The following is a 14846-nucleotide window of genomic DNA, read 5'->3' as shown; positions in this document are numbered from 1 at the left end:
TAAGCTTATCTTTAAATTCCATTTTCCCTTAAGTTTTCAAAGTGTCCTTGGATTTTCTTGTTACTCCAAAGTAAGAATGTTTTCACATTTTCTGAAAGGACAAATAGAAGGCTTAGATAAATAGCAATCTGACCACTGCAAAAAAGCAATTCTCTCTCATTGGAAGAAGCAGATTCCATAATTATCCTCATTACTATCTTATTCCATAAGAAATATTTAAAGGTTCTTCAATCCAAAAGAAGAGAGAACTTAATGAGAGACTAGCATGCATTATTTTTTTTAAAGATTTTATTTATTTATTTGAGAGGCAGAGTTACAGACAGAAAGAGGAAGAGACAAGAGAAAGATCTTCCATCCATTGGTTCACTTCCCAAACAGCCGCAATGGCCGGAGTTGGGTCGATCCGAATCTAGCAGCCAGGAGCTTCCTTCCGGTCTCCCATGCAGATGCAGGGGCCCAAGAACTTGGGCCATCCTCTACTGCTTTCCCAGGCCACTGCAGAGCCAAATGGGCCACTTCTGTGTCCTTCCTCTTACCCCTCCCAGATGGTGCTCCGCTCCGCCAGGAGTCCCTGACGCAATCTGCCCCTCACAGCCCCATGCCCCAGCACTCACGCATGCTGAACCCCCGGCACCCCGCTCCCTGCTCCAGCCACTTAATCCACACCTTGTCCTTGCTTGCCACCCCAGTCCTGGGCACCGCATTCAGCGTGTGGAGCCCTGTCCCGGCTCTGTGGCAGGGGCTGTGTCCCCACAGCGTTTCTGCTCCTCCCCTACAGGACCACAGTAGGGCCCAGCGCCAGCAGACCCCACGCAGAAGCTCTCTGGAGGGGAAGTGCCTTTTTCAAACCTGTTACTGACATAATCAAGTCCAAGAAAGGCACATAAAGAAGGTTCTGGAAGAAGCCGCCTGGCTTCTGCCTCCCTGGCCTGCACCTTCTTCCAACACCTGCTCCGAATCCTGGGCAGGACCAGGGGTTGGGGTCTGCGGCTGGCTGCGGGGGGTGGGGTGGGGGCGGCGTACCCACACCTGCTCGCTTCCAGGAGTTGGGCGCTCAGTGGGGCCGCAGAGCGGACCGGAGAGCGAGGGATGCAAACCTTCAGCTCCGCAGAGAGGCAGAGACACCGAGAAACCCACACAAAGCGAGAGGGAGCGAGGGCCGGGCGGCGGCCGCCCTCCCTCTCTCCCGCCCTCGCGACGCAGCCCACTCCCGAGTCCAGCGCGCCGCACCTCGCCCAGCCCTGCGCCAGTCGCCACGTCCCGCAGGCTGCCGGCCCGGCCCCGCCCCTGCCGTCACCCTCGGCGGCTTTAACCCTCGCCTACCCGCCCCCCGCGCCGCCGCAAAGCCCCTAGAGCGGCTGCGGGTGGGCGCGGACACGCCGCCTCCCTCCGCCCTGCCCGGCGCGCGGCGCCCGGAGCTGACCGTGGTGCTGAGCGCGCGGCTAGGGCTCGGACGCGGCGCGCGGGGCCGGGTCCCGGCCGCGCCCTGTCGCACTCCTGGCAGCCAAGCGGTAAGTCGCCGGGGCCCCGAGAGGCTGCATGGGTCCCGGCCGCGCGGATGTGGACTCTGGTGGTGGCGGGAGGGGAGGATTGGGAATATTGGTGCGTTCTGTCGCCCGATGGGCGGCCCCACGCGGGACCCGGGGTCGGCACCCTCTCCACTCCTTGGTGCCCATCGGAGATGGTGCTGGTGAGTGTGGGGCTTGGGAGTGGTGACCCTTGGGGTATGAGCTAAGGAAGGGGAGAAACCCTTCGGGGGTTGGGGAAGGCCCATCTTCCTGTTCCCCGCAGGAAGGCCCAGGGGCTTCCTCAGAGGAGGTGGGCTGGGACCTTCGCTCCCCAAAGGCCCTTTGTCTTCCAATGTGGGGGTTGGGTGGCTCGCTGATGCTCTCATCCTAGATTCTATTTCTGCTTTATACTCCACCCCCACCCCTGAACGCGGGAGCATTCCCTTCCTACAATGGCCTCACTCCATCCACCCGATGACAAGGCAAGGCTCCTACGGAGGTGCACCACTGCCCAACGGTCTGCACCCCGCCCCAGTCTGCAGGAAGTCCTTGGGCGGAGCTCCCTCCCACACCTGCACTTTCTTAGCACCATGCCTACCTTTGTATTTCACTGTTGTGATCCTCCTGGGTATTGGGGGTGGGACAGGGAAAGGCATAGCAAATACTGAAACTATTAGCCTTTTAGTTCTCCGAGAACGCTCCTCCTGCTGCTGTCTTCCTGTAGGGGTTTTATTTTGCCCCCTGGAATCTGACACCAGGTCACTTTGTGTTAAAAAGGGAAAAAAAGGCATCAAGTTACCTTCTCCACGGGAAGAGGAAGTCCTAGAAGGCTGAGCCAGTTACCCAGCTTGCAGACAAGTAGCCTGTAGCTGACTTCATTTGCTCAATTTGCAGTAAGTCCACATCCTGGTGTATGCATGGAGGCGAGAGGTGCGTGGACAGACACTAGCATCTCTGCTCCCACCTTCTCCCTGCTGGATTCTGCTTCTGCACCGCCTCCTTGTGTTTGTTCTTTACTTTCCATTTTGGCCTGGAGCTGGCGTCACCTGTGAACATTCAAACTCAGGCCATGTCACGCCCTTGATGGATGACTCCCCATGGCTCATAGAATGTAGGCCAGGTCTCCCTGCCCAGTCAGTCTGCCAAGCAGCTTGGGCTGTTTTTCATATCTCTCCATACTAGGGCATTTCAAAAAGCTTGTGGAAAATGAAATTACAAAATAAATTTACTTTTCAATGCAAAAAGATTTCAAAATCCATCCAGAGACAGGGTCTTCAAAAAATTCATGGAAAATGTGCGTTATGAAAACACCATGCATGGATGGCAAGTGTTTTGGGGGAATGAAATAAGCTTATCTTTGCTTATCTTTTCATTCCATGTCCGCAACTTTTAAAGAGCACTCTCATATTCTCCTTCTCTTGCTCCTTGAGGCCTTTTGGAAGGGCTCACTTCCTGTCTGAAATATACCACCCATGTCTTTTTCCTGGCCATTTTCTGCTGTCTTTCAGGTTTTGGATAAATATTACATCCTTCACACAGAGTTGATGAGATATGTAGACTGTGTAGTCCCTGTTCTCGTGTGATCTGCAGGTGTATCTTGGGGAGTCAGCACTGGGCCTTGGTGTCTTAAAAAATAACACATACACACTGCACTTGTAGAATTCAAAATTCCAGCATCCAGAGTCGTGGTGCAACAGGTTAAGCCTCTGCTTGCGATGCTGTCATCCCATTTCAGAGTGCCTGTTTGAGTCCCATCTGCTCGGCTTTCTATCCAGCTCTCTGGTAATGCACCTGGGAGAGCAGCAGAAGATGGTCCAAGTACTTGTGCCCCTGCCACCCATGTGGGAGACCAGGATGGAGTTACTGGCTCCTGGCTTCAGCCCTTGAGGTCTTGTGGGGGAGTGAACCAGCAGATGAAAGATTCTCTCTCTGTTTTTCTACCTTTCAAATAAATAAATAAATCTTTAAAAAATTCCAGACCCATTATCATCCTCTTTAGGAAACTTAGATGTAAACATATGGCTAAGATATCTCACATAAAATATATCATTTTTGTAAATCACAGCTCACAGCTGATTTATGATTGGAGCCTTGGACCTTAGAGAATTCTCACAGGACCCAGTGACAGAACCAGTGGTTGCTGAGTGTGCAGTCAAGAGGGCGGGTCTGCTTGGTGCTTTGGGGGGATCGATGTGGTGCAAGGTGGAGAGAATCTGTCCTCTTCCCAGCTGGGATTTCACTGATGGAGTCTCTAGCCACAGGGCTAGAGTGTGTGTTTTTGCAACTGAGAACTTGGATGCATTTGGCTTCAGCCCTCGGGCAGTGACAGTGCCAGCATCTGGCTGTCCATACAGATCCCACTGTGCCTCTGAGAACTGTCGTGGGAGGTGACTGCTCAGTCTGCTTCCAGCCAGGCAGTGGCAGGGGGTGGGGGTGGCTCCCACCCACATCACTTACAACCACACATTTCCAAAAGGACAGACTCTGATCAAATATCTTAACGTAGAAATGCACTGGACTGAACAGACTAGAGCTCATGTGGCTGTTCCAGTATCGATGCTTTGGCTTCATTGCATGGTACCATAGTGCCTGTTATGCTATCTGTGAGCAGAGTGACAAACTCAGAAGCAGGCTTGGCAGTGAATCAGTGACACTGGTCCAGTCATCTCGAGCAGTGACAGCCATTTTGAAGGATCATTTTCCAAGTTCAGAGTGGAGTGAAATTTCCATCTGTTCATGATTTGAAATCAGTTGATTGCTCTGAGAACAGAGAAGCTGGTAGTCTTATTTGTAGAGATCTATAGCTTATCAAATAAACCATCGCAATTCTTGCAGCTGCAAAATTCTGCAGATAGTGAGATCATCCTTGTGGCCTGTTTCAAGTAATTTCCAAGAGCATGGTTAAAAAAATAGAATTTCCCCAAACATTGAAAAGGATAAGTGAAGTAGGTATCTCATAGTGAATGTCTCCAAAACTTCCTGCCCTCAAAATTTTATTGCCACCAATTATGACTTTTCTAAGTTTGGGTTTGGTGCTTTTGTCGCTTGTAATCTTCACTTTTATTGTGCATTTCAAAATGCTTTGGAAAAATATGCTTGTTATTCTACTTCTAGATTTCCCATCAGAGAGAATGTGAGCAGTTGGTTCATAAAATGTCAAGTTCAGAATCATGCAGGCTTGGCTCCATTCCCAGCCCTGTCCTTTGCCCCCCATGTCACCTGGGCCAATGAACTAACTTTTCTGATTCTGAGCTTGTCTTTTATCAAATAATGGTTGCAAAAGCCCATCCCTTCCAAGGTTAGGGACCAAGCTCTTTGCTCTGGTAGGTGGGTGTAACAGAGACTCAAGTCTGGGTTGTCTAACGCCAGAGCTTGTGTAATAAACACTATGCTGTGTGCAGCAAAAGCTCAGAAGAACTGGGGGAGACCTCACCTAGACTGCAAAGGAATGTGCCAAGGGGAAATGGAGTCTGCAGGTGCAAGGTGGGAAGGTCTGGGCACAGGCCATCTGGCAGGAGGCAGAAGAGCCAGCATGGCAGTTTGGGGCACCATTTCCCATCCAGGGTGCTGCTACCAAGAGCTGAGCTGCAGCTGGCAAAATGCCTGCTCCTTTGCTTATCTTCCTGCCAAAGGCCTGAGGTGCCCATTGGAAGGGAGGAAGTGCTGCCCATGGGTGGCAGCAGGTGGCGGCTGGTCAGCTTGGATCCCAGGAGCCCCTACAATGCCAACTTAGCCAACTGGACTGTGAAGCAGCCCCTCTGTCTACCCAAGTCCTTGTGCAGAAGCATTTCAGGGACTGTCAGCTCGTAGCTGTCACACAGCCATCTGGAGGGTTCCCAGGGGAGTGAGTATGAAAGGCAGCAGGCTGACTGAGCCGCTTGCTTTCACACTTGTGGCAGTCCTGCTCACAGGCTGGGAGCTGGGGGGAATGACTGCAGGGCTGCCTACGGAGCAGTCCCATGCAGAAACCAGACACTGTTTCTCCCTGGCCAGACTGATGAAGGACTGACACTAAGCCACTCACCACGAAGAAAAGTTGGGTGGAGGGGAGCAGTGGCACTGGAACAGAGTGTGTTTCAAGCAAAAGGAGAGGGCGGGTCCGGGGCCATGTGGAGTCAGCGAGCAGGATCTCGGGGAGGTCCTCAGATTGGGCCATCTGGCTTTGCCTTCTCTTGCTGAGGTCTTGGGGATCTCCAAACGTACCTCAGAGACAGCAGGCTTGAAACTAGACAAGAGTTCCTCTCTCCCAAAGTAACTTTTGGGACAAGTCCCTTGCACCTCACTTTGCTGGCCTCCCCTCTCCCTTGCCACCTTGCATTGTCCCATTCTCTTGGCCTCAGCATTTAAAACTCCCTGCTGCTTTTCTTTCTTATCTGGCAGCTGAATGCCTTTGGAAGAGTCTCTGATTTCACCCTTTGTAGCTTCCATACACCTTGCTCCCTGCCCTCAGCCTGTTTGCCTCTTATTAGTTCTCTCTGTCCTCACTCTTTCAGTCCTCCACTCGCACATCAGGTGCAGGCTAGTTCATGTTAGGTCATCAACTTCATTGTAATTTTTAAAAAAGATTTATTTATTTATTTGAAAATCAGAGTTACAGAGAGAAGGAGAGGCAGAGAGAGAGAGAGAGAGAGAGAGGGAGGGAGGGAGGAGAAAGAGAGAGGGAGAGGGAGAAGGAAAGGGAGAGGGAGAGGGAGAGGGAGAGGGAGAGGGAGAGAGAGAGAGAGATATGTCTTCCATCTGCTGGTTCACTCCCCAGATGGCTGTAATGGTCGTATTTGCACTGATCCGAAGCCAGAAGCCAGGAGCTTCTTCTGGGTCTCCCATGTGGATGCAGGGGCCCAAGGACTTGGGCCATCTTCCACTGCTTTCCCAGGCCATAGTAGAGAGCTGGATTGGAAGTGGAGCAGCTGGGACTCAAACCGGCACCCATATGGGATGCCAGCACACAGTAGGCAGCTTTATCCACTATGCTACAGAGCCATCCCCCAACCATCAATTTCATTGTGCCCCTGCTTCTGCCCACCATCGGAAGACATCCATGACCCCAAGATCAGGCTAGACATCCTAGCTGTGCTAGAACAATCTCGCACTAGCACTCTTCCAGCTTCCCGACTCCCACGCCAAGGGCACATACCAGTGCCTTTCCCAGGGATCTCAGAGACTGTCCCTGGCTGGCACCAATATCTGCTGGTGAAGTGTGCATGGAAGGTGACAGCTGCCTGTCCATCAACCCAGGGTGCTCTGTGTGTCCCCGTTGGCCTGCCCCTTGCCCCAGGCTGCTTCTACTCTGAGGTTCTCTCTCTCCGCTCCATCTTCAAGCTCAGCCGTGTCTTGTCTGATGGCCTCTGTGTAGGTTGAGTCTTGCTTTCCCCAGCAGATACATAGCCCTGGAGGACAGTGAGGGTGTTCCCTGGCTGCCTTTGGCCCAGGAGTAGACAGATTTGAGTCTTTGTGGATGAACTGAGGTGCTATGGGTAGGACACTGGGAAAGGGAGCTTCAGATGAGCTCAGAGGTGCTTGGGTGCTTCAAAAACTCAGCAGCCCCAATGAGCTCTCATTTGGGTTCCTATGGGGTGTCTTCAGGCTTAACTTCTCTGGGTATCTATTGCCTATGAAGGTGGAAGTGAGGACCATGGGTAGGGCTGTCCCATCCCTCTCTCCCTCACCTCTGCTGGGACCCAGGCTCCTGCAGCCATACCAGTTGTGCAAGCAAGGGTGGGCAGAGGTCTTCCAGAGCCCATGGGCCACCCAATATCGTACACTAAGTGCCTCCTGCTTTCCTCCACAGCGACAGGGACCACGGGCAGCAATGGAGCTGAAGAGAGGGAAGACCTTCATCAAATCCAGCCTGCAGATTTCCCACGAGAGAGCCCCAGAGCCAGCAGCCACTGCTCCAGCAAGGGAGGATGCAGGCTCCAGTGAGAAGGGCTCCCACACCCGGCCCACTGTCCACGGGTCCGATGGATGCCCCAACAAGGAGGTACAGTCGGACTCAGAAGCGGGACCTGTGGCCTCTGGGGCCACCTTCAAACTGGTTCGGAAGAGCAAGACCCATGAGAGTGTACCTGGGGCTGGCAGGGCAGCCGGCACCTCTGGGCAGCTGGTGGGCAGCGCCAGCTTCCCTGGACCTCCCGGAGGCCAGCGCATGATTGACTACCGCCACTTTGTGCCCCAGGTGCCTTTTGTGCCAGCTGTGGCCAAGAGCATCCCGAGGAAGAGGATTTCCTTGAAGCGGCCCAAGAAATGCTTTTGGAACCTGTTCCACATCCGCAGGAACAAGACGGAGAATGTGGCGGCACTGGTGGCCAAGGGCAAGAGCCTGTCCTCTCCTGGGGGCCTGTCGCGTGCTGCAGGGCGGCGAGGCACCACTTTGCTGCCCCTGGGCGAGGACCCAGGGCTGGATGGCCTATGCCACGACCTGTCGGATGGCGACCTCCTCCTGGACTCATCTTTTGACCTCTGCAGGGCGCTGTGTGAGGACGTGGCTTCACTCAAGAGCTTCGACTCACTCACAGGCTGCGGGGAGATCTTTGCAGATGAAAGCTCTGTGCCATCCCTGGAGCTGAATGACAGCCTGGAGAGCCCAGCCCGGGCGTCACAAGCCCCAGAGAGCAAGACTCCTGGAGGCCCCTTCCAGGGTGGGGTGGAGAAGTTGGCGTCACCTGCGCAGAACGAGGTGTCAGATTTTACCAGGTTCTGGGACAGCGTGAATCGCTCCGTGAGGCAGCAGCATCGTGCCCTGCTGGGCCCCTGGCTGGCAGGACCGCAGGGCACAGATACTGATCAGCCCAAGTTAGACACAGCTGAGCTGGCTGAGCTGCCCCTGTGCCCCTGCAGGGACCCTCCCAGTGGCTCCAAAGCCAGCTCCATAGACACAGGGACGCCCAAGAGCGAGCAGCCGGAATCCGTGTCCACGAGTGATGAGGGCTACTATGACTCCTTCTCCCCAGGCCTCGAGGAGGACAAGAAGGAGGCCCCGAGCCCAGGCACACCTGCAGCCACCTTCCCCCGGGACAGCTACAGCGGGGATGCCCTCTATGAGCTCTTCTACGACCCCAGCGAGAGCCCTGTCGGTCCAAGCCTGGACGATGACCTATGTGTGTCTGAGAGTCTGTCCGGGCCAGCCCTGGGGACGCCACTGTCCATGTGTAGCTTCCACGTTGGGGCTGAGGAGAACCTGGCTCCAGCACCAGGCCCGGACCTGCTGAGTCAGGGCTTCCTGCAGAGTTCCTGGAAGGGCAAAGAGTGCCTGCTGAAGCTCTGTGACACAGAGCTCGCCATCACCATGGGCATTGTCAACTGGCTCCGCCGCGGCCCCGAGCCCCGCACGCCACACACCGCTGCCCCTGCCCCTGCTCCTGGGGAGTCTGCACCCCCACTGGGACCCCAGAAAGCTCCTGGGGGACTTGTACAAAAGCAGGAAGGCAGGGTGGACCGGGCCTCTGAGACACGCAGAGCCACAGTGTGCTCAGCACCCAGCAGGCAGGCACTCTGGGTGCATTCGGGCACCAAGGGCCTGCCTGCTGGAGACAGCACCAGCCTAGCAGGGGCCGTGGGGGACCCCTTTTTAGAGGAAGGGAGACAGGACCACTCCGATGGCCGGTTCTCCTCTGTGGGGTCTGTGGCCACAGCAGCAACAACAGACGCTTCTAATAAAAGCAAGACCCCGGCACCCCCTGCCTGGCCTAGCTTGCAGAAGGAGCCCCGACCACCAGGGAACCTGGGCTGTTTCCAAGACCCACGCAGGCCAGATCAGGAGGGGAGCACTCTGGATGCAGAGCCCGTGTTGACAGGCTGTGTGGCCCGGGTGGCAGCCTTGCAAATTGACCCAGATAGCCAGTCCCTGGTTGCGCAGCCTCTAAGGGAGGCCATGGGCAGTGGGCTTTTCAGACAGCCCCATGCCAAGTGCCCTGAGAATATGCAGCAGGACCAGCTGAAGAGCTCTCCCAGCAAGGCTGCTTCCTGTGACTTGCTCTCCCCAGCCAGCCTACAAGACCAGAGATGTGCAGACTTCATCGTGGACCTGAGCCAGCTCACGGTGGAGCCAGTGGGGCTGAGTGCCCGGGCCTGTGCATCTGTGGAGGACCAGCCCCTGCCACCCAGTGCAGGAGCTGTGGAGCAGGCAGTACAGAGGGATCAGCTGGACTCTGAGCCCCCGTTGGCCACCGTTGTACAGCAGAACTCCTGGAGCCACTCCCCAGAAATCCTGGGCCTCACTTTGGATGGCCAGTGGGACAGGGGACCCTCTGCAAGTGTCCCCAGATGTTGCTGCAGCCTCCTGGCCCACGAGGACCTCCTCGGCAACCAGCCAGAAGCCGGCGGCCCCCGGCCGGCCATGGCAGAGCCCCACCTGTAGTGGGGGCCGTGCTTACTGGGAGGTATGTTCGTATGGTCACATCCAGGAGAGCTTGGTATGCAAATCCCCACCTTGGCCCTGATGTGAGGACTGTGGTTGAGGGGGAGGGGGTGATCGGACTCACGCAGGCGAGGACGAGGCATTTGCATATGGAGGCATCCTTGAACCCACTGCTCAGGCAACCCAAGGCCACGGACAGTGTGACATGGCAAACACTTGGCTGCTCCTTGTGCCCCAAGTAAGGGAGGCACTCAGGCCTGAGATGGATGGGAAGGAATTGGTCCAGACTCTCATATACATAGGGTGACAGGACACCTACCTGCATGGGATGTGTGAGGCTGACTGGGGTGGGAGACAGAGGGATGTAAGGCCAGGAGGGCCCCTTCCCCACCCTAACCTATTCTCTGCCAGGGGCCAGGTGGCCACAACACAATAGGGGACTGAAGAGCTCTTTCCCGACGAAAGCCTTGAACTCACATCGTGTGGTACTTTGCAGTCCTGCTGGGGCCAACGCCGATAGAGCCTACACAGTGAGGTGGCTGGAGTCTCTGTCCCAGATGGTTCCACACGGTGATCTCCCAGATATGTGCTCTCTAACTGAAAATCACATTTGGCAAAACGCTCTCTGGGAAACTGCCAGGCCACGCTTCCTGACACTGCCATTCTATTGGGAGGAGCAAAGGCATTCGACTTGACTCCTCCCCACCCCCCTGCCTTCAGAAAATCGGGAAAATTTGCCTTGGAATGGGGTTGTGCCCCCGAATCCCAGGAGACGCATACACAGCACTCAGATGTTTAGAATCGTGGCGGTGGGGGAAGGGAGCTGGTGAGCACAGGAAGGGCCAGTTGTCCATTCTGGCTCAGTGTCAGACCAGCAGGTGCAGGGACAGAGGGCTCAGTCACATCGTCAAGGATTGGATCCTACCTCAGCCAAAACACCGTGGCAAGACACGAGGGATGGAACACGACTCGCAGCGTGAGATTTATTGCTGGAGGAAAGGCCAGTGTGGGAAAAGGTCAGCGGATGAGTCTCATTCCCTGCCGAGCTCCCTGGAGCAGAGGAGAGGGAAGCGAGGGGTGCTTGCTCTGACAGCCTGCACAGGCTGGGGTTTGCAATGAGGGCTGTAGTCTGGAAGGTGGCAGGGGCGCAGTGCACCTGCTCACTGTCACTTGGTCTCAGGCTGGCAAAGCTCCTGTGTTCTGTGTCCACAGTAGTTCAGATGCTTGCTGGGTGCAGGTTGCAGGCTGCATCCAGTTGGCACACAGCAGAGGCTCAGGGCTGCCCAGGACCTGCCCACTGAGCCCTGTGGGAGCAGGATGCACTCAGCTCAGCTCACCTGAGCTCAGCTCACCTGAGCTGCCTCAACCTCAATGCACTTCTTACTGTCATCTACTGACTGATAAGCAGATGGCCCAGGGCATGGGAGTGACTTACCCACAGACACACATAGCCAGGACGTGGGGTGGATGGGGTGTGACTCCCAGACCAGGAGTCAAAGCCTTGCCCCAGCAGGCTCTGAACACACTGAGCTCCTGCTGCCAATGACCCTCGGGGAGCCGTCCCCTTCCTGTCTTGCCCTCTCCCTCGGGTGCCAGTCATGTGTCCCCCCCACCCTGCCTGCAGCATGGGAGCCCCCCGGGGGAGGCAGGCCACCCTCCCTCATTCACAGGGCTTCTCACTGCCCCTGACAGAGTCAATGCTCGGTGAATACTTGCTGGAAGAATAAAAGGTCAAAAAGCTTGTGTGGGGTTTTCTGGTTCCTTTCTGGCCCTGGAGAGAAGGGAGAGCTAAGGTTTAAACGGGACTCTGGCCTTGAGACCCAGACACCTTCCCCATGGAGGAGGGGGGGACAGGGCTCCTCCTTGCCATGGTGCAATGATGCGTGGTGATTGGGGTGGGGGCAGCCAGGTCCTGCCAGGCGGGTGAGTGTCTTCAGACCCTTCGAGGGCCCGTGATGTCCCTGTGGGAGGTGCGATCCTTTCTCACTGCAAAGCATAAGGTGTCCCTGCTGCCCTCCCACTCCAGCCCACAGTCTCCCATAGGCAGCAAGGACTTCAAACACTGCCAGGTGGGTGGACAGACGTGCTGTTTTCTGGTTGCTGCTGCTCCAGACGATGCTGCGCCCACTTCTTTGACCCACGGAATTCTGCTCAAAAATGTCAAAACTTCACAGTGAACAGAAGTTATTTTTAAAAAGGACTTATTTATTTATTTGAAAGGTAGAATTACGGGGGGGGGGATGGAGAGAGAGAGGTCTTCTATCCGCTATTTCAATCCCCAGATGGCCACAACAGCGGGAGCTGGGCCAATCCAAAGCCAGGAGCCAGGAGCTTCTGGATCTCCCACGCAGGTGCAGGGGCCCAAGGACTTGGACCATCTTCCACTGCTTTCCCAGGCCACAACAGGGAGCTATATAGGAAGTGAAGCAGCCAGGACTCAAACTGGTGCCCATATGGGATGCCGGTACTGCAGGTAGTAGTTTAACTCACTGCACCACAGCGCCAGCCCCAAGAGTTTTTTTTTTAAAGAACAGTGCCTCCTGCTCCCAGGACTCTGTGTCACTGTCCAGGTATCCCATGCTCATATGAACCCTGTCAATGGGAAGGCAGAGGTTGCCTTCTGTTACTACAGGTAAACACCTTACAAGTTGTCACTCTCAACCTTATGGGAAAAAGTAGAAGGGTGGGTTTCTGACTTAGTGGTTAACACGTCCAGATCTCGTATCAGCATGCACAGGTTCAAGTCCTGGCTCCATTCCCAATTCCAGCTTTTTGCTAATGCAGACTCTGGGAGGCAGCAGGTGATGGCTCAAGTCCTTGGGTCTCTGCCACTCATGTGGAAGACCCAGATTGCATTTCTGGCTCCTGCCTTCACCCTGGCCAGCCTCAGGTATTGTAGGCATTTGGGGAGTAAACCAGTGGATAGGATCTCTCTCTCTCTCTCTCTCTCTGTGTATGTGTGTGTATCTTTCTCTATGGGCCTCTCTGCCTCTCAAATAAATAGATAATTTTTAGAAAGAAAAGGAAACAATTAAAAAGACGCAGAGCTAGCGTTGTGGCACAGTGGGTTAAGCCACTGCCCCTGATGACAGCATCCTGTATTAGAGCACTGGTTCAAGGCCTGGCTGCTCCACTTCTGATCTGGCTCTCTGCTAATGCACCTGGAAAGCCACTGGAGCATAGCCCAGGTACTTGGGCCCCTGCCACCCACATAGAAGACTAGGATAGAGTTCCAGGCACTTGACTCTGGCCTGTTCCAGGTGTTATAGCCATTTGGTGGATGGAAGACCTCTCCCTCTCTCTCTCTCTCTCTGCCTTTCAATTAATTAAATAAATCTTAAAAAAATATCAGTGAGTGACCTTGGCCCATCAGTCAACTGAAGCTGTATGGCAAATGACTGTGGAAACCTGGAAAGACAGGGGCACCCCCAGAAATATAGCAACAGATCTGAGGCCTGGAGCTGAAGTCAGGGGATGTCAAGAACTGGTCAAAATACACGAAAAAAAAAAATCTGACAAGTTGTGGCAGGCAGAGTAAGGAGCTAGGGGTCTGGTCAGTGCCAGTCACCATTTTAGTGGCTTCTTCCCCAGGAATCACTGCCCTTGTTCAGAGTGAAGATGGCAGGGGAGGGGAAAAAGTTCCTTGAGAAGCCCCCGACCAGCCGGTCTCCCCAGCACAGGCCTCCCTCTTGGGAAGGGGCTTCTCAGAGGGCTGTTCTGAAACCCCTTCCAAGCTGAGGAATGGGCTCCCCCACCCACGCAGTCTTTCCCAGCCCACCTGTGCCAGGCAAGGGGCAATAAATGAATGAAGCAAGCATTGACAAGGGAGAGGGCTCAGTGGGGACATGCCGTCCTGCCCCGAAGGGACCATGACGGAGTAGATGTCATCCATGCCATATGACAAAGTCCCAGCTGGAGGAGGGGGAACTCCACAAAGCAGGAAGCCCCCAACTGAACTGAAGCCGTCTTCTCTGCTGGTTTTTTTTTTTTTTTTTTAGGTTTAATAATGTTGTAGTGAAATTGGTGTTCCTTGTAAAAAAAAAATGAGTTACAGGAGGTGACTGGGAAATAAGACGGGAATCTCCTAAAATTTTTCTAGATCAAAATATTCTTAGGAACATGAGTAATGAGGAGTTTGATGAGAAAATAGAACAGAAAGAGCATGCAGGTGCTTGTTCCCACAGACACCCCCTTGCCTTGCACAGGAGTGTATGATGAGAATGGCAGGTATGTAGTTGATATTACAGCAAGTGGATTGATGAACAAGCACTACCATTCTTACACAGGTTAGGATGCTATGCCCCTGCTTGGAAATGCAGAACAAAGGAACAAGGAACTCTTACATTAGGCAATGGAATAGATCCTATAAAAAACACGGCTCTTGGGGGTGTGATTTACCTTTAGAAAAATAGGATATAATCATTAGAACTTTCTATATACAGTTTTAACCTTATAAAATAAACTGATTAACCTTTGAAAGCTTGGAATTTTTGTCTAGCACCTTTAGATAAGTTAAGCAAGTTTCATATAGCCGATGCATCCACTATGAATAGAGAAAAGATTAATGGGAAGGTTATGATGAGGCCATGAAAGGAAAATGAAACAAAACAAGATTAATAGAGAAGAGTTATGCATAGACGATCACTTGTGATGTGTTCTTTCTCAGAAAGAATAGAGGCTTAGGAGGAAGAAGGCTTAATGAAAAATATGTGTAAAAAGAGTATAAAATAAAGCTATGAGAAGGAACGGCAGAAGGATGCCTGCCCTTGCTACCTAAACCCCGTCTCGTCATCTTCTTTCTTCGCCAATGCCTCCCCTCCTTTGGGACCCCTTGGACTTGCCGAGGCCGGACCGTGGAAGGACCAGGATTCTGAAGGCACAGAGACTTGGAAGACTAGAAATTAAGAGGGCTCCCCTCCCCTCCACTCCTTGCCCACACATGCAGCTAGCAAGTGGATTAATGGCCAACAGAGCTGCAAGGC

At 54.0% G+C, this 14846-nt stretch overlaps 1 protein-coding gene across 2 annotated transcripts; it reads left to right on the top strand.

Moving 5' to 3' along the window:
- The first annotated feature begins 621 nt into the window (after positions 1-621).
- On the top strand, positions 622-14603 carry AMER3 (APC membrane recruitment protein 3). 2 transcript variants are annotated; one of them, XM_002712304.6, is made up of 2 exons: positions 622-1511; positions 7297-12851. In XM_002712304.6, the coding sequence occupies exon 2, from the start codon at positions 7318-7320 to the stop codon at positions 9862-9864; it is 2547 nt and encodes an 848-aa protein (XP_002712350.3). In that variant the 5' UTR covers positions 622-1511; positions 7297-7317; the 3' UTR covers positions 9865-12851. The 2 variants fall into 2 exon arrangements, with proteins under 2 accessions (XP_002712350.3, XP_089185482.1); XM_089329356.1 differs by lacking the exon at positions 622-1511 and adding an exon at positions 1527-1690 and having other exon boundaries at positions 7297-14603.
- The last annotated feature ends 243 nt before the right edge of the window (positions 14604-14846 follow it).

The sequence above is a fragment of the Oryctolagus cuniculus genome, chromosome 3 (genome assembly GCF_051225735.1).
Source record: "Oryctolagus cuniculus isolate XC-2025 breed Fujian yellow rabbit chromosome 3, ASM5122573v1, whole genome shotgun sequence".
NCBI lineage: Eukaryota > Metazoa > Chordata > Mammalia > Lagomorpha > Leporidae > Oryctolagus > Oryctolagus cuniculus.
The sequence above is the reverse complement of the archived record's forward strand: the minus strand, read 5'-3'. Positions and strand labels throughout refer to the sequence as shown.

What these genes read in the sequence shown, in the direction of transcription:
- AMER3 (XM_089329356.1), top strand. Translation starts at nt 1,559, where the DNA reads ATGTGGACTCTGGTGGTGGCGGGAGGGGAGGATTGGGAATATTGGTGC. An exon ending in GCCCATCGGAGATGGTGCTG is followed by an intron (nt 1,691 to 7,296) that starts GTGAGTGTGGGG and finishes TTTCCTCCACAG; the next exon opens with CGACAGGGACCACGGGCAGC.